General features: G+C 38.2%; 1 protein-coding gene across 1 annotated transcript in view; it reads right to left on the bottom strand.

The window, feature by feature from the left end:
- The window catches only part of LOC102287883 (ankyrin repeat domain-containing protein 45), a 150434-nt gene that overhangs the window by 34968 nt on the left and 92468 nt on the right, over positions 1-22998 (bottom strand). The window contains exons 11-15 of the mRNA XM_070384930.1: positions 17331-17497; positions 16663-16761; positions 10432-10529; positions 9090-9209; positions 59-257 (exon numbers count right to left, since the gene is read on the bottom strand). Coding sequence (XP_070241031.1) covers positions 59-257; positions 9090-9209; positions 10432-10529; positions 16663-16761; positions 17331-17497 — 683 coding nt within the window. The remainder of the gene's footprint in view (positions 1-58; positions 258-9089; positions 9210-10431; positions 10530-16662; positions 16762-17330; positions 17498-22998) is intronic.

Below are 22998 nucleotides of genomic sequence, written 5' to 3'. Positions count from 1 at the left end.
AGATTCAAGCTATCTAAATTGTTCTTTTTATAGGATACATTTCTATTTTAAATGGTACCTTCAATGCTGATTCTAACAGATATAAAAATACAAAATAGTAGTTTACGAATATCAGTCCTGACACATTTAATTTTCTTGCCGTTGGCCACAGATGCATTATCATAGGATAAATGTACATTATTCCTATAATATGTTCTGCATTTTCAAATTCTTCTGAAAATACAATGTGATATATAAAAATCAGAAATTTATTATGCCTGAAAAAAAAGAGATCAAATTAAAATGTCAGGTCACTTTAAAAGTATAAAAATTAAAATCTGAAGTTTATTTAAGTAAATATTAACATTTATTTGAAGAAAGATATAAAATAATAGATAATTAAAATTTAAAACATACTTTCTATACATAAAAATCATAAGGGAAAAAGATAAAAATATGGCTCTTAGTAATCTATATCAAGGTTGGGGAGCTTTTTTTTTAAGTTAATATCTTATACTTATCATTCACATAAGTAGAAAAAACACTTTCATTACCTCTGTAAAAACATTAAGTACTGTAAATACATATTCATTTGGGAGGGGTAGTATTTTGGGGTTCAGAGAAGGCAATGGCACCCCACTCCAGTACTTTTGCCTAGAAAATCCCATGGACGGAGGAGCCTGGTAGGCTGCAGTCTGTGGGGTTGCAAAGAGTCGAACACGAGAGCAACTTCACTTTCACTTTTTACTTTCATGCATTGGAGAAGGAAATGGCAACCCACTCCAGTGTTCTTGCCTGGAGAATCCCAGGGACGGGGGAGCCTGGTGGGCTGCCGTCTATGGGGTCGCACAGAGTCGGACACGACTGAAGCGACTTAGCAGCAGCAGCAGCAGTATTTTGGGGAAGGGGTGTTTTTCCTCCAGTTTCTTAAGATATAATTGACATACAGCACTGCATAAGTTTTAAAGTATACAACCTAATGATTTGACGTATGTACATCATGAAGTGATTATCACAATAAGTTTAGTGAACATCCTTCATCTCGTATGGATATAAAATTAAAGAAACAGAACATTTTTTCCTTTGAGATGAGAACTTTCAGGATTTACTCCCTTAACAACTTTCCTATATAACATACAGGAGTGTTCATTATATTTATCATGTTGCATATGACAATCCTAGTACTTATTTATCTTATAAATGGAAATTGTACTTTTTTACAGTCTTCATCCAATTCCACCTCCCCTACCCCACACCTCTGGTAAGCATAAATTTGATTTTTTTTGCTAAGAGTTTGCTTTGTCTTTAAAATATAATTGACCTACAACACATTAGTTCCTATTACATAACACACTGATTCAATATTTTTAGACATTTCAAAATAATAACTCCAATAAGTCTAGCTACGATATGCCACCATACAAAGATATTACGTAATTCCTGACTATATTCCCCACACTGTACGTTTCATGTTTGTTACTCAATTATTTTGCCACTGGAATTTTGTACTCTTTCATTTCCCTCACTATTTCTTTCTTCTCCTAACCCCTCCTTTCTGGATACTACCTATTTATTCTCTTTATCTAAGATTATTTCTCTTTCACTAAGTTTATTCATTTGTTTTGTTTTTTAAAATCCACATATAAGTGAAATTATACAGTATTTGACTTTCTCTGTCTGATTTCACTTGGTATAATACCATCTGCTGCTGCTGCTGCTAAGTCGCTTCAGTCGTGTCCAACTCTGTGCGACCCAATGGATGGCAGCCCACCAGGCTCCCCCGTCCCTGGGATTCTCCAGCCAAGGACACTGGAGTGGGTTGCCATTTCCTTCTCCAATGCATGAAAGTGAAAAGTGAAAGTGAAGTCGCTCAGTCGTGTCCGACTCTTTGCGACACCATGGATTGCAGCCTACCAGGCTCCTCTGTCTATGGGATTTTCCAGGCAAGAGTACTGGAGTGGGGTGCCATTGCCTTTTCTGATAATACCATCTAGGTCCATCCATTTGGCAAGATTTCATTCTTTTTAGGGCTGAGTAATATTTCATTATACAAACACAGGAATATACATTTGTTGTTGTTGTTCAGTCACTAAGTTGTATCTAACTCTTTGCAACCCCATGGACTGCAGCACACCAGGCTTCCCTGTCCTTCACTATCTCTGAGTCTGCTCAAATTCATGTCCATTGAGTCAGTGATGCTATCTAACCATCTCATCCTCTGCCACCCCCTTCTCCTTTTGCCTTCAATCTTTCCCAACATCAGGGTCTTTTCCAATGAGTCAGCTTTTCACATCATGTAGCCGAAGTACTGGAGTTTCAGCTTCAGCATCAGTCCTTCCAATGAGTATTCAGGGTTGATTTTGAGAGAGTAATTTCCTAGGCAGGTTGATAAGAAGTCTAGGGGTCCCCAAGGAGAGAGGGGTCTGGAATTCTCAAGGAGGAAAAAGGAAAAACTTTTTTTTCCTCTACATTCCTTAGGATTATATTATATTATATACATTATATTGTTAAATAATGTATCCTGCCTGAGGACAGTCTCTGGATTAAACCTTCTGTTCTGGCTAATCTGGTTATCTTAATATGTAAATTATGGGAGTAGATCTGGTGCAGTCTTTACAACCTCCAGACATTCTTTTGATTCATTGGAGAGTGCTGCTGCTGCTGCTGCGTCGCTTCAGTTGTGTCAGACTCTGTGTGACCCCATAGACGGCAGCCCACCAGGCTCCCCCATCCCTGGGATTCTCCAGGCAAGAACACTGGAGTGGGTTGCCATTTCCTTCTCCAATGCATGAAAGTGAAAAGTCAAAGTGAAGTCGCTCAGTCATGTCTGACTCTTAGCGACCCCATGGACTGCAAGCCTACCAGGCTCCTCCGTCCACGGGATTTTCCAGGGCAAGAGTACTGGAGTGGGGCGCCATTGCCTTCTCCGTCATAATATAACGCCATTGCTAACACTAGCAAGTGGGTACTCTTTCTGCCCCCTTCTGATGTCTATGTCAGAAGCTTTCTCTATCTCCTTTATTTTATTTTATTTATTTATTTTTTTTACTTTTTATTTTTTAAATTTTATTTTATTTTTAAACTGTACATAATTGTATTAGTTTTGCCAAATATCAAAATGAATCCGCCACAGGTATACATGTGTTCCCCATCCTGAACCCTCCTCCCTCCTCCCTCCCCACACCATCCCTCTTGGTCGTCCCAGTGCACTAGCCCCAAGCATCCAGTATCGTGTATCGAACCTGGACTGGCAACTCGTTTCTTACATGATATTTTACATGTTTCAATGCCATTCTCCCAAATCTTCCCACCCTCTCCCTCTCCCACAGAGTCCATAAGACTGTTCTATATATCAGTGTCTCTTTTGCTGTCTCGTACACAGGGTTACTGTTACCATCTTCCTAAATTCCTTATATATGCGTTAGTATACTGTATTTATGTTTTTCCTTCTGGCTTACTTCACTCTGTATAATAGGCTCCAGTTTCATCCACCTCATTAGAACTGATTCAAATGTATTCTTTTTAATGGCTGAGTAATACTCCATTGTGTATATGTACCACAGCTTTCTTATCCATTCATCTGCTGATGGACATCTAGGTTGCTTCCATGTCCTGGCTATTATAAACAGTGCTCACGATGAACACTGGGGTACACGTGTCTCTTTCCCTTCTGGTTTCCTCAGTGTGTATGCCCAGCAGTGGGATTGCTGGATCATAAGGCAGTTCTATTTCCAGTTTTTGAAGGAATCTCCACACTGCTCTCCATAGTGGCTGTACTAGTTTGCATTCCCACCAACAGTGTAAGAGGGTTCCCTTTTCTCCACACCCTCTCCAGCACTTACTATTTGTAGACTTTTGGATCGCAGCCATTCTGACTGGTGTGAAATGGTACCTCATAGTGGTTTTGATTTGCATTTCTCTGATAATGAGTGATGTTGAGCATCTTTTCATGTGTTTGTTAGCCATCTGTATGTCTTCTTTGGAGAAATGTCTATTTAGTTCTTTGGCCCATTTTTTGATTGGGTCATTTATTTTCTGGAGTTGAGCTGTAGGAGTTGCTTGTATATTTTTGAGATTAGTTGTTTGTCAGTTGCTTCATTTGCTATTATTTTCTCCCATTCTGAAGGCTGTCTTTTCACCTTGCTAATAGTTTCCTTTGATGTGCAGAAGCTTTTAAGGTTAATTAGGTCCCATTTGTTTATTTTTGCTTTTATTTCCAATATTCTGGGAGGTGGGTCATAGAGGATCCTGCTGTGATGTATGTCAGAGAGTGTTTTGCCTATGTTCTCCTCTAGGAGTTTTATAGTTTCTGGTCTTACGTTTAGATCTTTAATCCATTTTGAGTTTATTTTTGTTTATCTATCTCCTTTATACTTTAATAAAACTTTATTACACAAAAGCTCTTGAGCCATCAAGCCTCGTCTCTGGCCCCAGATTGAATTCTTCTCCTCCGGAGGCCAAGAATCCCAGCATCTTTGTATGGTTCAACAACAACCTTTCAATTTCCTTTAGGATTGATTGGTTTGATCTCCTTGCTGTCCAAGGGACTCTCAAGAGTCTTCTCCAGCACTACAGTTCGAAAGCCTCAATTCTTTGGCCCTCAGTCCTCTTCATGGTCCAACTTTCATATGGGTACATGACTACTGGAAAAACCATAGCTTTGACTAGATGGACCTTTGCCAGCAAAGATATGTCTCTGCTTTTTAATACGCTATCTAGGTTTGTCATAGCTTTCCTTCCAAGGAGCAAACATCTTTTAATTTCATGACTGCAGCCACCATCCACAGTGATTTTGGAGCCCAAGAAAATATAGTCTGTCACTGTTTCCACTTTCCCTGGCTTTTATTTGCCATGAAGTGATGGGACTGGATGCCATGCCCATTATATATATAGATATGTCCATTCATCTTCTTTATCCATTCCTATCAATGGGCATTTAGGTTGTCTCCATATCTTGGCTATTATAAATAATGCTACAATGAACATAGGGGTACAAATATCTTTTCTAATTAGTGATCTCATTTTCTACAGATAAATACCCAGGAGTGGAAATGGTAGTTCTATTTCTAATTTGTTGAAGAATCTCTATACTATCTTCCACAGTGGCTGCACCAGTTTACATTCCAATCAACAGTGCGTGAGGGTTCCCTTTTTTCCATATCCTCCCCACACTTGTTATTTATCTTTTTGATAATAGCCATTCTGACAAGTGTGAGATGATATCTCATTATGGTTTTGATTTGCATTTCCATGATGACTGATGATGCTGAGCATCTTTTCATGTGCCCACAGGTCATCTGTATGTCTTCTTTGGGAAAATGTCTATTCATATTTTATGCCCTTGTTAAATCAGGTTATTTGGCTATTTTTTTCAGTGTTCTTTGTATGTGTGCTTTGTGCTAAGCTGCTTCAGTTGTGTCCAACTCTTTGCAACCCTATGGGCTGTAGCCCACCAGACTCTTCTGTCCATGGGATTCTTCAGGCAAGAATGCTGGAGTGGGTTGCCATGCCCTTCTCCAGGGATCTTCCAGATGCAGGAATTGAACCCACATCTCTTACATCTCCTGCATTGGCAGGTGGATCCTTTACCACTAGCACCACCTGGGAAACCTGTTCTTTGTATAATTTGGCTATTAACCCCTTATAGAATATATTGTTTGCAAATATCTTTTCCCATTCAGTAGGTGGTTTTTTTTATTTTATTTTTTTGATAGTTTCTTTAACTGTGCAGAAATTTTTTAGTTTGATGTAGTCCCATTTGTTTATTTTTGCTTTTGTTTTTCTCGCCTGAGGCCACATAAACACACACACAAAAGTTAATAAGACAAATGTCAACGGGTTTACTGCCTATGTTTTCTCCTAGAAGTTTCACAGTGTCAGGTATTACATTTAAATTTTTAACCCATTTTGAATTTATTTTTATGCATGGTGTGAAAGAGTAGTCCAGATTGATTTTTTTGGTTATAACTGTACAGTTTCCCCAACAGCATTTATTTAAAAAACTGTCTTTCCTTATTGCATATTCTTGCCTTATTGTCATTGATTAATGGACCATATAGGTGTCGGTTCATTTCTGGGCTCTCTATTCTGTTCTGTTGATCCATTTGTCAGTTTCCATGCCAGTACCATTCTGTCTTGATTACTGTAGCCTTATAGTATTATTCTGAAGTCAGAAAGAATGATACCTCCAGCTTTGTTTTTTCTCAATACTGTTTTGGCTATTCAGGGTCTTTTGTGTTTCCATATAAATTTTAGAATCATTTGTTCTAGTTCTTGGGAAAGTGTATTTGATAGGGATTGCACTCAATCCATAGATTGCTTTGAGGAGTACGGTCATTTTAACAAAATTAATTCTTCCAATCTATGAACATGGTGCATTCTTCCATTTGTTCGCATTGTCTTCAATTCCTTTCATCAGTGTCTTACAGTTTTCAAGTACAGGTCTTTTACCTCCTTAATTAGATGTATTCCTAGGTATTTTATTCTTTTTTGATATAATTGCAAATGGGGTTATTTTCTTAATTTCTCTTTTTGATAGTTCATTGTTAGTATATAGAAGTGAAACAGATTTTTAAAAATTATTTTTATATCCTGAGACTCTACCAAGTTCAGGGATGAGTTCCAGTAGTCTTTTGGTGGCATCTTTAGGACTTTTTATGTATAGTATCACATTATCTGCAAACAGTGACAGTTTTACTTCTTCCTTTCCAATTTGGATTCTTTTTATTTTCTTATCTGATTACTGTGGCTAAGACTTCCAATATTGTGTTGAATAAAAGTAGCAAGAGTGGACTTTTGTTTTGTTCCTGATCTTGGAAGAAATGTTTTTCACTGTTGAGTTTGATGTTAGCTATGGGACTGTCACATATGACCTTTATGATGTTGAGGTGTGTTCCCTCTATACCCACTTTGCTGAGAGTTAAATTTTGTCAAAAGTTTTTTCCATATCTATTAAAATGATCATATGGTTTTTATTCTTCAATTTGTTAATGTGGTGTATCACACCAATAAGTTTGCAAACACTGAACCATCTTTGCATCCTTGGGATAAATCCCACTTGATCATAGTGTACGATCCTTTTAATGTATTTTTTAATTTGTCTTGTTAATATTTTGTCAAGGATTTTTGCATGTATGTTCATCAGGGATACTGGCCTATAATTTCCTCTTTTGTGTGATATCTTTGTCTGGTTTTGGCATCACGGTGATGTTGGTCTTCTAGAATGATTTCAGAGGTGTTCCTTCCTCTGCAATCTTTTGGAATAGTTTGATAGGAATATATGTTAACTCTTCTCTAAATGTTTATCTGTGAAGTCATGTGGGGCTGGACTTTTGTTTGTTGGGAGTTTAATTACTGATTCAATTTCAGTACTGGTAATCGGTCTATTCATATTTTATACTTTTTTATTTTCCTACTTCAGTCTTAGGAGTGTACCTTTCTAAGAAATTGTCTATTTCTTCTACATTGTCCATTTTATTGGCATATAACTGTAGTGATTTCTTATGATCCTTTGTATTGTTTTTATTTCAGTTGTAACTTCTTTTTCATTTCTGATTTTATTGATCTGGTCCCTCTTTTTCTTGATGAGTTGGGATGAAGGTTTGTCCGTTTTGTTTGTCTTTTCAAAGAACCAGCTCTAAGTTTCATTTATCTTTGCCATTGCTTTTTAATATCTTTTTCAGTTATCTCTGCTCTGATATTTATGATTTCTTCCTTCCTATTATGTTTGAGTTTTGTCTGTTCTTCTTTTTCTAGCTCCTTTAGGTGTAGGGTAGGATTATTTAAGATTTGTCTGAAGAGGATTTTTTAAAAATCAATACTAATAATAGCACACAGGAATAATGCAAAGATTCATACATCAAAAGCAAGAAACAAATAAATTGGTAACAATAACCCTGTATACAAGACAGCAAAAGAGACACTGATGTATAGAACAGTCTTTTGGACTCTGTGGGAGAGGGAGAGGGTGGGATGATTTGGGAGAATGGCATTGAAACATGTATAATATCATATATGAAACGAGTTGCCAGTCCAGGTTCGTTGCACGATACTGGATGCTTGGGGCTGGTGCACTGGGATGACCCAGAGGGATGGTATGGGGAGGGAGGAGGGAGGAGGGTTCAGGATAGGGAACACGTGTATACCTGTGGCGGATTCATGTTGATATATGGCAAAACCAGTACAATATTGTAAAGTTAAAAATAAAATAAAATATATATAAAAAAAAGAAAAAGAAAAAAAAAAACAAATTTAGAGAAAACATCAGCATTGCTTAAAATTAGGAACAGGACAAAATATTTTACTTAATAATTATTATGAAATATTTCTAAAATTCTTTCTATTCATCTAAAGTAGAAATTGACAAAAAGATGTTATGTAGATATATGTCAAAACCCTAGGGTTTTAATTTTTTATATTTTTCTGTAAACTTAATAAATCAAAGACAGTAAAAAAAAATGACCATAATTTACTATGAAAAGTATGTTAACATCCATTTAAAATTTATTAACATTAATGGTCTCAGTATCTTCTCATCTGACCTGCCTTGTTAGTAGAAAAATATTGTCTTTCTGGTCTAAAAAGTGTGTAAGTTTACAATTTATATAACAAAAGAGTCTACACGAGTTAGTAAAATACGTACCTTATGATATTTTGGACATTGGCTGTAGGTGTTTATTAAGGCCAGGCTGTGTTTTTCCTAAATATAGACATCAACAGAACCATCCCATGCCACAGGTGAAATTAAGTTGAGAGTTAAATCTAGTCTTTGAGTTTGCTATTTCTCACCCACAAGCACCCCAGAAGAATATGAAAGAAGTCCAACATGTAATGTGACACTAAGACAAGACTGTTACGACTTGAAGAACCCAAATGTAACCACCTTTTTCTTCTTTTTTCTACCCACATTCTACTAGAGGTGTCAATGAAATTGCTAAAACAGAATGGAAAAAGAGAAGTAAGCGCTCTGCTGCTTCCCTACTCAATCAATAAGAGTTGACTGTAATATTAGTTGAGGTTTTTCCTTAGGAAAAATCAAGGTAGCCTATTTTAACAATGTAGAAAAGGTCATATTTTCAAGTACATTGCTATTAAAGGTTCACAGTACTTACCCATATAGAATAAGAGGTGTCTTATCTTTATGATATTCCAAGAAAGTTAACATGTTTTTAAACTTCACAAGCCAACTTCTAGCTCTTACATAAGTTGAAACGTCATAAATACTCATGAATCTAATAAAGAAAAATATACATACATGATGAAAACCAAGTGCTATACCTTTGGGTAATATAAAATGAAAAGTTATAATAAATATAAATATAATATACATTTATTAAATATGCCTCTGTATCCCCCCACCTAACCACCCATGGTCATGGAACAGAAACAATTTTAGCATGAGACTCCTAAAGTCCATGTCCCTGAAACTTTTCTGACCTGAGGTAGAATATAATTAAAACTTCTCCAGTCTAATTCTTTGAGGTTCAGAATCAAGCTTCCTTTTGTCATGCCTTGCCTAGCCCAAGATTCTCCTTGGCCCTGAACTCCCTATCCTTCCCAAACTTTATTTAGGAACTGATGCTACACATCCCAAATATATCACCAGGCTGATGAAATGTTAACTATCACCCAGAAAGAATCTCCTAAAGTTGCTCTACAACTTTGTCTTAGAACATTCATTATTTAATGTTTACCAGAACTGTAACCGGATATCAATGTATCTCTAAGATACTGAGCTTTTCCCATCATATTTAATTGCACCTATCAGTTCCATGCACACACGCATGCTCAGTTGTGTCCAACTCTTTGTGACTCTATAGACTGTAACCTGCCAGGTTTCTCTGTCCATGCGATTCTCCAGGCATGAATACTGGAGTGGGTTGCCATTTCCTACACCAAAGGATCTTCCCGACTCAGGAAATGAATCTGCATCTCTCACGTCTCCTGCATTGACGGGCAGATTTTTTACCACTGAGCCACCTAGGAAGCCCCTATCAGTTTCATAGGCTGGAGCAATTCCTCCAGATCCTGCTCCACACCAGGGAGCAACTTAATAGTAGGCTCCAGGCCTTCTTACCTCCCCTATGCAGTAATTTAGTGAATACGATATAAAGACAAAAGAATTATAATCATAATTAAAACTACGTGGGTTCTTTTTAATGGCTCCCCTTTCCTCTCATATAATTGCTCTGCAGTTAAATCTTACTCCAGAAACTCCCAATGTCATCAAATTCATGAATCTTCAGGGAGAAAAGTATAAACAAGTAAAATAGGAAGTAGATGGATGGACAGACAGAGAGATAAGATTTTAAAAAATTGATCAATCTAAAGCAATTATCCTTCAATTAAAAAATAAATTTAAAAAAAGACTGATCAATCTGGACACTCAGCTGTCTTCATTCTTTATCACATACCCATTCAATTTTGGAAATATCAAAGAAGTATTATACTTACTTTCCTTGGATGTGGCAATAGCTTTTGGTTGCACCAATTAATGTCCGGGCTGCCTCAACACTGAGGACTCCATCATTACACTGCTTTTCAAAGCTACTCTAAACATAAAATTTTAAATAAAAATTACAAAGGACAAAATCATTAGTGAAATATACTCTACTTGACCTTTTACATAGCCCTCATTGTTATTATTGAACTCAGTATATGAAAATATACTTTTCAAAAACTATAGCAAGAAATAAGTTTCATTCAATTTGAATATTTACAGAATATTCAATTTTTGCAGAGTACTCCCTTGGATTATATAAAATACACAAAGATTTCTGGCTTCAGGAAACTCAAAATCTATACAACTCAAAGAATTTACTTCAAATGTTCAACATCACTAATTATTAGAGAAAAGGCAAATCCAAACCACAGTGAAGTATCATCTCGTATTGGGCAGAATGACTGTCATCAGGAAAGGCTACAAATAATAAATGTTGGAAAAAGTGTGTGGAGAAAACAGAACCCTTGTACACTGTTGGTATGAAATGTAAATTGGTGCATCCACTATGAAAAACAGTATGCAAGTTCCTTAAAAAATAAAAAATAGAGCTACCATATAATCTAGTAATCTTACTTCTGGGTATATAGCCTCCAAACCCCAAAACTTTATTTCAAGAAGATACATGCACCCCAACATTCATAGCAGCACTATTTACAATCACCAAGACACAGAAACTACCCAAGTGCCCACTAACACAGTTGGCTTAAGAAGATATAACTATATTATATATATACACATAAACATATCATGGAACATACATATATCATTGAATATATATAATAGAATATATATATATATAATGAAATATTACTCAACCATATAAAATAATGAAATATGCCATTTGCAGCAACTTGGGTCATCCTAGAGATTATCATGGAGAAGGCAATGGCAACCCACTCCAGTACTCTTGCCTGGAAAATCCCATGGACAGAGGAGTCTGGTAGGCTGCAGTCCATGGGGTGGCTAAGAGACGGGCACAACTGAGCGACTTCACTTTCACTTTTCACTTTCATGCATTGGAGAAGGAAATGGCAACCCACTCCAGTATTCTTGCCTGGAGAATCCCAGGGATGGGGGAGCATGGTGGGCTGCCATCTATGGGGTCGCACAGAGTCGGATACGACTGAAGCGACTTAGCAGCAGCAGCAGCAGAGATTATCAAACTAAGTGAAGCAAGTCAGACAAATATTATATCACTTATATGTGGAATCTAAAATATAATATAAATAAAATCTATATACAAAATGGAAACGGACTCACAGACATAGAAAACAAGCTTATAGTTACCCAAAAGGAAAGGGAGGAAGACAAATTAGGAATATGATACTCACAGATATAAACTAGAGTACATAAAACAGATAAGCAACAAGGATTTACTGTATAGCAAAGGAAATTATATTCAACATCTTAAAATAACCTATAATGAAATATAATCTGAAAAACTAAATCACTATGCTATATGCTTAAAACTAATACAATATTGTAAATCAAATATATTTCAGTTTCTTAAAAAAAATAACATGGAGTGGATCACTACATGGGATTGGTAGGGCATTATAACAATGGTCCCAATGAAACATAGCTGCCCATGTCTCTTTGTAACTAACATTGCTGCTCTTCCCTTCAAAGGCAGGCTTTTCTTTACTCATTGAATCTGGGCTAGCTTTGGGATTTACTTTTACTAATTGAATGGGAGTGAAAATGTTGTTATTCAACTTCCAGAGCCTAGGAGATAGAGGCCTTGCAGCTCCTCTTCTCACCCTGTTGGAACCTAGAGATCACCATGTAGTGAAGAAGCCCAGTTCACTCTATTGGAAGATAGGAGGCCATGTGGAGGAGAACCAAAGTGCCCTGAAATACAACATAGTCAACTGCCAAATCCGTGAGTAAGGTACATGTTGGACCCTCCAACCCCAATTCAACTAAAATGGTAGCCGACACATGAGTGGTCCCAAGCAAGACCAGCAACAAAATCATCCAGATTGCCAACCCACAGAACTGTGAGAAATACCAAATCATTGTTTTCAGCCACTAAGTCTTGTAGTAGAGCAAAGGCTAACCAAAACAGAAATCAGTACCAATTGTGGAGAGTCTCCACAACAAAAAGCTAAACCATGTGCTGTTAGTTTTGGGACTAGGTGGTGAGCAGAGGCTAGAAGGGCAATGAAGAGACTGGAAGTTGGAAAAGCAGTGAGAAAACTGATGCAGAATGCTGGAGGGAGGCAGCTGGGCTATGATGAGTCAGCACAACTGGCAATACTGTCACCTAAGGCAACTTGGAAAGTAGATGTGCCTGATAAATTTATGAATCTGGCTAAAGAGATTTCTGGATTTAAAATATTCTAGAAATAAACTTTTGGGGGGAATATAATTGCTTTACAATGTTGTGTTAGTTTCTGCTGTACAACAACATCAATCAGCCGTAAGGATAAATATATCCTCTCTCTCCTCAATCTCCCTCTCACCTCCACCTGCTATCTCACCTGTCTAAGTTGTCATGGAGCACCAAGCTGAGCTCCCATGGTATACAGCTGACTCCCACTAACTATTTTATACATGGTAGTGTATATATGTCAATCCCATTCTCCCAATTTGTCCCACCCTCCCTTTCCCCTCCTGTGTCCACATGTCTGTTTCTCTACATCTGCATCTCTATTCTCGCTTTGGAAATGACTCATCTGTACCATTTTTCTAGATTCCACATGTATGTGTTAATATACAAGATTTGTTTTTATCTCTAGCTGCATGTGATAATCAGAGAAGGCAATGGTACCCTACTCCAGTACTCTGGCCTGGAAACTCTCATGGACGGGGGAGCCTGGTGGGCTGCCGTCTTTGGGGTCGCGCAGAGTCGGACACGACTAAAGCAACTTAGCAGCAGCATGTGATAATGTATGAGAAGAGAGAGGTAAACCAAAGGGTAACAGTTCAATCTGTAAGCAGATATTACAGAAAATATAAAGAGGCCATGATTGGTTTGAAAACCCAAACCCATTTTCCATCTGCAGTCTCTCCAGGTGGTAAAATACAAGGGAATGAAAATCAAATCCAGAGTTTTGCCAGTAAAATATGGCCTCAGCTTCAAGATCAAGTCAAGGTTGTGGCTCAAGACCCTTGGATAAGACCACTTAGAGGTTAAAGGTAGTGCTTAGTTTACCCTCTCAAGCAGACTAAAGGGCTTCTCAGACCCATGTTGTCTGGTATGTGGTCTGTATGAAAAGGAATTACAGAGTAGAATAGACTAGAATCAGACTCATTGAAAACACAGAGCTTTTAAGGAAATTGTGTCAGGGTGGGCTTAAAAGACAATAAAGAGTTCTAAATGAATGGGAATTTCCATTTCTGCTGGCAGAAATCAGTCTGAGAAGATCACTGTCACAAACATGATTACATGCATGCATACTAAGTCACTTCAGTCGTGTCTAACTCTTTGTGACCCTATGGACAGTGCCTGCCAGGTTCCTCTCTGTCCATGGGATTCTCCAGGCAAGAATATTGGAGTGGGTTGCTGCTGCTGCTGCTGCTAAGTCACTTCAGTCGTGTCTGACTCTGTGCGACCCCACAGACAGCAGCCCACCAGGCTCCACCGCCCCTGGGATTCTCCAGGCAAGAATACTGGAGTGGGTTGCCATTTTCTTCTCCAGTGCATGGAGTGGGTTACCATTCCCTTTTCCAGGGGATCTTCCCAACACAGAGATCAAACCCTCATCTCTTACATCTCCTGCACTGGGAGGTGGGTTCTTTACCACTAGTGCCACACGGGAAGCCCAAACATGGGTTACCTCCTGTGATAATAGAATGAGGAGAACTAGGTCATATGCCCAGCTGGGTTTCAGAACTGCCAAGGACCAGTGATTAATCAACACTTCCTGTTCTCTTCCTTCTTGAACAGAAATGTCTGTTGATTACCACTGAAAGTTGGGAATAGGGATGGTGGTAGAGGTGGAGGCTGAGGAGACAAGTAACTTCTCTTTTTAGTCCACTGTTCTGTGTATCAAGAGGAATCATACTTAAAGAGATACAACCAAGGAGCCTGAGCAATCCTAGACTAAATGAACATCATGAGATACCAGACTTTGAATTTGCTACCATAATGCGATAAAGCTTATCTGAGTTGGGGGTGGGATACAGTGTCTTAGAAAAAGATGAGTGTGTTTTGCTTTGTACCTCCTCTGAAAGCTAAGTCATGTCCAACTCTTTGTGACCCTGTGGACTGTAGTCTACCAGGCTCCTCTGTTCATGAGATTTCCCAGGCAAGAATACTGAAGTTGGTTACCATCTCCTTCTCCAGGGGATCTTCCTGACCCAGGGATCGAACCCATGTCTCCCGTTTGGCAGGCAGTTTCTTTACCATTGAGCCATCAGGGAAGCCGTAGAAGGGATATAAATATCTGTGGCCAGTGAGCAGAACATGGTACATTTTATATGGTCACAGATTCTTTGCATCTCTTACCATCAAGAGTTTGAATCTACTATCCCAAGCCTTAAATTAAAGTGGCTTCATTTGCAAAGTCTGGTAGTAGGGTATTGACTCTCAGCTGTATGCCTCTCATCCTTCAAAGGCTAGGCCAGCTTCCTCACATGACAATCTCAGGGTGGTATTCAAAGTGGAAGATGGGGGAAGTTGTAACTCTCCTCAAGGCTCCAGTACATTCCCAAAGTCATTTGGCTACATATTCCTGGTCAAAACAAGTCACAAGAGCAACCCAAGTTCAACGATGGGGAGGGATATAGAAACTACCTCTCAATAGGAGATTGGTTCTACAAAGAATTCATGACCATACTTTATATCTCTGGGTAAGAACCTTCCAAATTCTGAGAACATTTTAAATTAACTATAGAAATGTTTTTAAATCAATATAGTGTTAATGTTTTTGTATTAAGAAGAAATATGTCCTTTTTTCAATAGGAAAAAAAAAGAGGAATTTATAGATTAAAAGAGACCTAAATTACATATTCTGGGCTTCCCCGATGGCTCAGCAGTAAAGAATCCACCTGCAAGTCAGGAGCCACAGGAGATGTGGGTTTGATCCCAGGGTCAGGAAGATCCCCTGCAGGAGGGTGTGAAAACCCACTTTGGTATTCTTGCCTTGAAAATCCCACGGACAGAGAAGCCTGGTGGGCTGCAGTCCATAGGGTTGCAGAGTCACATTCAACTGAAGCGATAGCACGCATGCAAGCAAAGTACATATTCATTAATTGCAATATATGATTTCATTGAAATGCAATTTAAAGATGTAAGCGGGAACTATGCATTGATCACATTTATGAGATAACTGGAAAACTGATCATTGACCAATATTTGATGTTATTAAGGAATTAATCTTTAGGCACAATATTAGTATTTTACTGTTTTTTAAGACTTTAAAATTTCAAGATACATACTGAAATTTTTGCAGATGAAATGATATATTGAATAACATCTGGGATTTGTTTCAAAATAAACTGGGAGATGAGAGAGTGACTGAGGGTGCAGACGGGGCAAGGCTGGTCATGTGTGGATGTTTGTGAAGGCTGAGTGATAGGTACGCAGAGGTTTGGTACACTATTTTATCTACTTTTGTATGCGTTAGAAATTCTTCATAATAGATTCTAAATTGAAAATAAAAAGGAAGGATTCCGGGCATAATGAGCAAGTACATACTTGTAAATTTGAATAAAATTTGTACTATTAGGATAAAACCCTAGTTTTAAATGTACAATTTGATAAGTTGATTCAAACTTGATTTTATCTCATAATCTATGTTTACACTATAACATTCAAATATTAAATCTTAAATATTTTAAGAGAATGTTTAATTCATTAGATTTTAGCTTATTAGATTTACAAGAGTTAAATAAGCACTTGAGAACATTTTATATAAAAGGAACTAACATACTTAAATCTGTGAAAGCAGTTTCAAATATTTGAAGATGTTTAATTGTGTAAATGGCACAAAATATTATTCAAAGGCTCCCTAAGAATGAACTGCTAAAATTTGCTAGACTTAGAAATAGAATAAGGTTTGTAACTTGAATTTAAAGCCTTAGAAATTTATTTTTCTAACTTTAATAAATCAAAGTTTAACAACCAATCAAAAGGTGAAAATTTTTCTAGTCATCTGAAAACCATATGTAAGAATTAAAAACATTGCAAGAATAAAATACATAAATGAAAAGCAGATTATGTGAAGGATACTAACTATTTGGATTATAGCTACATGCAATCGGGCTTCTTCTATTAAAACTTCATCTGTTGGGAACTCTTCCTTCGCCTTATTGTCACTGGAAACATGAGGAGTCTGAACAGAGACAGAGTTAAAAATAAGTAAAAAGGATTAGGAGCTGTCAAATACTCTGCTTGACTAAGATTCCAATAACTCAAATCAGAATTGCTAAAATGAAGGGCTGTGTGTAAGTGAAAAACATTCTCATGTTAGAAATGTTGATTTCAATTGTGGTGAAGTAACTACTCATTTGGGGAGATTTAGAAACCAAATTCTTCCCCAAACCGGTCTATGTTTGACTGCTCTCTGAAGCTGCCTGTGTTTTCTGCTTTTGAATAGTACTTGTATAGGGAGAGATCGCTCGCTTCCTCAACCAGCTGGAAAATATCACCCTGGCAGAAGCCATTCATAGTTACTCAATCAGCCTATTTGTAAAAACACCAGTTCTCTTGTATTTGGCAAATAAGGCTAGATCACCAATATCTGTTCAGAGACAGAATTCAGAGTATTTTGGCTGATAGAAAAAAGCTAGTAAATGTATCTCTCTTCAGTATCCTGTCCTATAACCAGCAGAATCAAGTTTTGCATAATAAACAAAAGAAATAGAAAGGGAAAGGACTAGTTTTTGCCAGGAATCAACTCACAGGAATGATGTATTCAATCTTTGTTTTTTCTTCTACTAAGGTCCAATTAACATTTGTCAAAAGTTTTTCTGTTTTAAATAAAGTTATTCTGCTCTGTATCATCTCCTGGATGTGCTTAATGGCATTTTGCATGGCCATCTGTCTTGGAATGGAAAGGACACACAAATCTATGACAAAGAAAAGGAAGGACCTTAATAAAATAGTGAAGAATGCACAGGGAATCGAAATGTTGCATGATGTAGTGAAATCTTGGCATCACCTGCAGAGCCAAATCAGAGTGCTTAGAGCAAGGACAACTATTTGCCCAAAATTTTCCAGGAAATTACCCAAATACCCATTTCCTTTTGGCTGTGCAGCTCAACTTTATCTGACTCAACTGCTAAAGAATGTTTTCTTAGTTTCTTTTTGTTTCCTATAGCTAGAAACATGACTCACTATTTCAAGTCATCCAGTCAGTATTTCTCAAAGTATGGAAAATTACCTGTACCTTCTACAGGTAGAAGAATTGCCTGTTGAATTATTCCTGGGCTTTGCCCCGTGTCTGGAGAATCTGACTGGCCTGAGAATTTTCATTTTAGCAATTTCTCCAACTGATTCTTATACATAATAAAATTTAAAGACCACTGCAATAGAGATGCCTCCAATTTAACATCTCCGTTTCCTGACCAGCAAATCTTTACGTCCAAAATTTGTGGCAGTTTGTATCATCCTGAAGTATCAATTTGAAGTTACAGCTATCAAGCTTGCTTACCAAAAGGAGAAATTTAATTAGTGAGCTCAGCCTACACACTCAGAATTCCATCTCAATAAAACTGTTCTCAATAAAAAATAAGATTCTACTGTATAGCATAGGGAACTGCATTAAACATCCTATGATAAAGCATAATGGAAAAGAATATAAAAAAGAATGTACACATATGTATAAATGAATCACTTTGCTGTACAGCAGAAACTAACAAAACATCTAAATCAACTATACATCAATTAAATGTTAATCTCTTCATAACTGCATATGAGATCTCAAAGAGTTTAAACGTTATTAAAATGTTTCAGTTTGACTTTATTGCATTCTCTACAGGACCCTGTGGTGTTTGATATTTGAAATTTTCAGGGATTAAAGAAGATTTGAAATCATATCCCTCTCAGTTCTCTACGGTCCACAGCAAAGATGCATTTGACTGCATGCTAAAGAGTTAGCATGTGTTAGCTTTGGATTTAAAATTCCCATAGCATAGAGCACACTAGGAGGAAGTTTATTCATTTGTGTAATTACATCCCACTCATTAGGATGAGCAACAGCCACTTTCCAGTTGCTCTGGGAAAACACGGGTATGAGGGGACGGATTGGTTGTACCAGTACATTTGAATGAACTCCTGTGTTTAAGATGATTCTGGAGGAATATGAGGATGAATCTTTCCCTCTCTCTCCTTTCTTTTAAATTTTATTGAAGTATAGTTGATTTACAATGTTGTGTTTAATTTCTGCTGGACAGCAAAGTGATAGTGTTATATATATACATGAGTGAGTGAAAGTTGCTCAGTCATGTCCAACTCTTTGCGATACTATGGACTATACAGTCCAGTGAAATTCTCCAGGCCAGAATACTGGGAGTGGGTAGCCTTTCCCTTCTCCAGGGGATCTTCCCAACCCAGGGATTGAACCCAGGTCTCCTGCATTGCAGGCGGATTCTTTACCAGCTGAGCCACAAGGGAGGCCTTGCTCTAATATACAAACATACACACACACACACACACACACACACACACATATTCTTTTCCATTATGATTTATCACAGGACATTGAATATAGTTCCCTGTGCTACAGAGTAGGCCCTTGTTGTTTATCCATCCTATATGTAAAGGTTTGTGTTTGCTAATCCCAAATTCCCAGCCCTTCCCTCCCTTCCCTCCTGGCAACCACAAGTCTGTTCTCTATATCTGTAAGCCTGTTTTTGTTTCATAAATGTGTTCATGTGTGTCTTATTTTTATTAGATTCCACATAAGTGATATCATATGGTATTTGTTTTTCTCTTTATGACTTACTTCACTTAGCCTGACAAGCTCTAGATTCAGAGGATGGCTCTCTTAAAAGCATTAGACCAGGTGGAAGAAGCTAATTTGAAATTCTGCCTGATAAAATTCAGTTTTGTCAATTACATGGTAACATGAGAGTAATTCCAGAAAGGATGAGCATCGATTCTGAGGATAAAGTATGTGCCATATATATTTGTTTCATAATGAAAATTCTGAGGTTCAGTTCAGTCGCTCAGTTGTGTCCGACTCTTTGCAACCCCATGAATCACAGCACGCCAGGCCTCCCTGTCCATCACCAACTCCCAGAGTTCACTCAAACTCACGCCCATTGAGTCGGTGATGCCATCCAGCCATCTCATCCTCTGTCGTCCCCTTCTCCTCCTGCCTTCAATCTTTCCCAGCATCAGGGTCTTCTCAAATGAGTCAGCTCTTTGCATCAGGTGGCCAAAGTACTGGAGTTTCAGCTTTAGCATCAGTCCTTTCAATGAACACCCAGGACTGATCTCCTTTAGGATGGACTGGTTGGATCTCCTTGCAGGCCAAGGGACTCTCAAGGGTCTTCTCCAACACCAAAGTTCAAAAGCATCAATTCTTCGGCACTCAGCTTTCTTCACAGTCCAACACTCACATCCATACATTACCACAGGAAAAACCATAGCCTTGACTAGATGGACCTTTGTTGGGAAAGTAATATCTCTGCTTTTGAATATGCTATCTAGGTTGGTCATAACCCTCCTTCCAAGGAGTAAGTGTCTTAATTTCATGGCTGCAGTCACCATCTGTAGTGATTTTGGAGCCCCAAAAATAAAGTCTGACACTGTTTCTACTGTTTCCCCATCTATTTGCCATGAAGTGATGGGACCGGATGCCATGATCTTAGTTTTCTGAATGTTGAGCTTTAAGCCAACTTTTTCACTCTCCTCTTTCACTTTCATCAAGAGGCTTTTTAGTTCCTCCTCACTTTCTGCCATAAGGGTGGTGTCATCTGCATATCTGAGGTTATTGATATTTCTCCTGGCAATCTTGATTCCAGCTTGTGCTTCTTCCAGTCCAGCGTTTCTCATGATGTACTCTGCATATAAGTTAAATAAGCAGGGTGACAATATACAGCCTTGACGTACTCCTTTTCCTATTTGGAACCAATCTGTTCTTCCATGTCCAGTTCTAACTGTTGCTTCCTGACCTGCATATAGGTTTCTCAAGAGGCAGGTCAGGTGGTCTGGTATTCCCATCTCTTTCAGAATTTTCCACAGTTTATTGTGACCCACACAGTCAAAGGCTTTGGCATAGTCAATAAAGCAGAAATAGATGTTTTTTTGGAACTCTCTTGCTTTTTCGATGATCCAGTGGATGTTGGCAATTTGGTTCCTCTGCCTTTTCTAAAACCAGCTTGAATATCTGCAAGTTTACAGCTCACGTAAATACAATAAAAAAAAATTGTATGGGAAGAAAAGGAGAAGAAAAAAATGTTTCCATGATAGTAAAACCTCTTGAACTTGTTTCTGAGTATCAGAGTAAGAGCAACCTCAAGCAAACAAGCACGGGAGAAAACCAGATGCTATGTCATAAGCCAAGAGAGCAGAGTGGGTCTGGATCCCTGAAAGCCTATGAAAATTGGTGGGAAGGGAGGTGTAAGCAAACCTTCAGGGATTGAGTTAACTTCACTCACACTCCAGCGTAGCAAGCTCATGCTGGCCCGAGCACAACTTTCCACTGCAAACAAGAGCAAACCCCATGACTGGGGGAGAAGGAGCGCTGCCAAAACTCTGCCCCATTTCCTAGTCCTATTCATATACTGGAGCCCTGGACTTTGAGGTCAGCTTTCACAAGAAGCTCTGCCATAGTTGATATGGCACAGTTTCAGGAGTGGGCAGAACTATGGCAAGATACAAGCAGAGAAGCTGAATTCACCAAGCTATTTCTCTATTTATAAGAACTCCCCTTCCTCAGTACCCTTCCATCAACCTCTCCCAAGTTCCACACCTTCCCAAAAACCTTCTGATTACCAATTTGATTTATTAAGGAAATTGGTATTTAGAGGTGAAAACCCTGAATAATGATCACAATTATTTCAGACACAGAAATCATCCTCATTATAAATTAATAAATTGATTTTCTGCTGCTTCTCTATTCTCCTGGGAGTGCAACAGATGTAAATTTCCGGCCATCTGATTAATTCTAGACACTCTGACAAAATCAGGTCTCTGCACCAGCAAAGCTGAGGATCAGGCCATGGGACACTGAATGATATTAAGGCCTTACTCCTCCAAGACTCTGTGTAATTCTGCCCCACCCTCTCTCTCCTCATGGACTCCACTGCTGCTAAGTCGCTTCAGTCGTGTCCGACTCTGTGTGACCCCATAAACGGCAGCCCACCAGGCTCCACCGCCCCTGGGATTCTCCAGGCAAGAGCGCTGGAGTGGGTTGCCATTTCCTTCTCCAATGCATGAAAGTGAAAAGTGAAAGGGAAGTCGCTCAGTCGTGTCCAACTCTTCGAGACCCCATGGACTGCAGCCTACCAGGCTCCTCTATCCATGGGATCTCCCAGGCAAGAGTACTGGGTGGGTTGCCATTAAACCACTGATTATCTTATCCTGATTTCTCTATTGATCATGGGCCTTTTTGTGATTTTATTATATTTATATATTTTATTATCAATAGCTTTACATATTTTCTAGAAACAGGCAACTCTGGCAGAGCCTGCTTACGGCTCCCCTTCATTCTCTTCTTTCTTTTCCAATAGAATCTCCATGCTTTGGCTAAGCACATGACCAGTCAGTTAAAATAGTACTTCCCATCTTCCTTTGCTGTTGTGTGCCCATGAGACTAAGTTCTGGCCAATGGTCTGTGAGTGGTAATGATATGTACAACTTCTAGAGGCAGAAGGAAGCTTCTTTAAATAAGCTCCTTACTCTCCACTGACACCATCACCACCACCATCACTCCCACCCCATTTTCCCTTTCTAGTTGACTGGATTGAAGACAACTGTGACTGTGAGCCCACTTCTACCCTGCAGACAAGAGCAACACTCTGGGAAGCAGAGGAGGAATGAAAGAGAAGGATTTGAAATCTCTGGACAACCTCGTAGAAAAGAACCATCCCACTCTTCTTGATTTTCTGATGGGGGGTGGTGGGAAACAACTTCTGTCTTGTTTAAGTCACTCTTAATGTGGTTTCTATTAACAGGGAGTAAATGAAAACTGAGTGATTTCATGATCAATTCCTTGAGCTCCAGAAGAAATGTCCCACCTCCAGCAACAATCTTTTCTTTTTATATACTTTATTCCAAAATTTGAAAACTTTGTTGTTTTTTAAAAATTTTTATAACTTTGGGAAAAAGACACAGATGCAAAAATGGCAGGTTTAGTGAGTTACAGAAAACATTAAAATCACCACAAAAGTTGATTTGAGTGTTTTTCAGTCTATAAATGGGATTGAGCTAAGCTTCTTAGCTCCTTTTCAAGTTCATTGCTCCATGTTCTTTGCCTCAGGGCTGACCATTCCATCCTAGGCCTTCCCTCCTCACCTCTTTTTTTTTTTTTAATTTAAATTTCTTTATTTTAATTGGAGGCTAATTACTTTACAATATGGTATTGGTTTTGCCATACATCAACATGAATCCGCCAGGGGTG

This window comes from Bos mutus, chromosome 16 (assembly GCF_027580195.1).
Source record: "Bos mutus isolate GX-2022 chromosome 16, NWIPB_WYAK_1.1, whole genome shotgun sequence".
Classification (NCBI taxonomy): domain Eukaryota; kingdom Metazoa; phylum Chordata; class Mammalia; order Artiodactyla; family Bovidae; genus Bos; species Bos mutus.
The sequence above is the reverse complement of the archived record's forward strand: the minus strand, read 5'-3'. Positions and strand labels throughout refer to the sequence as shown.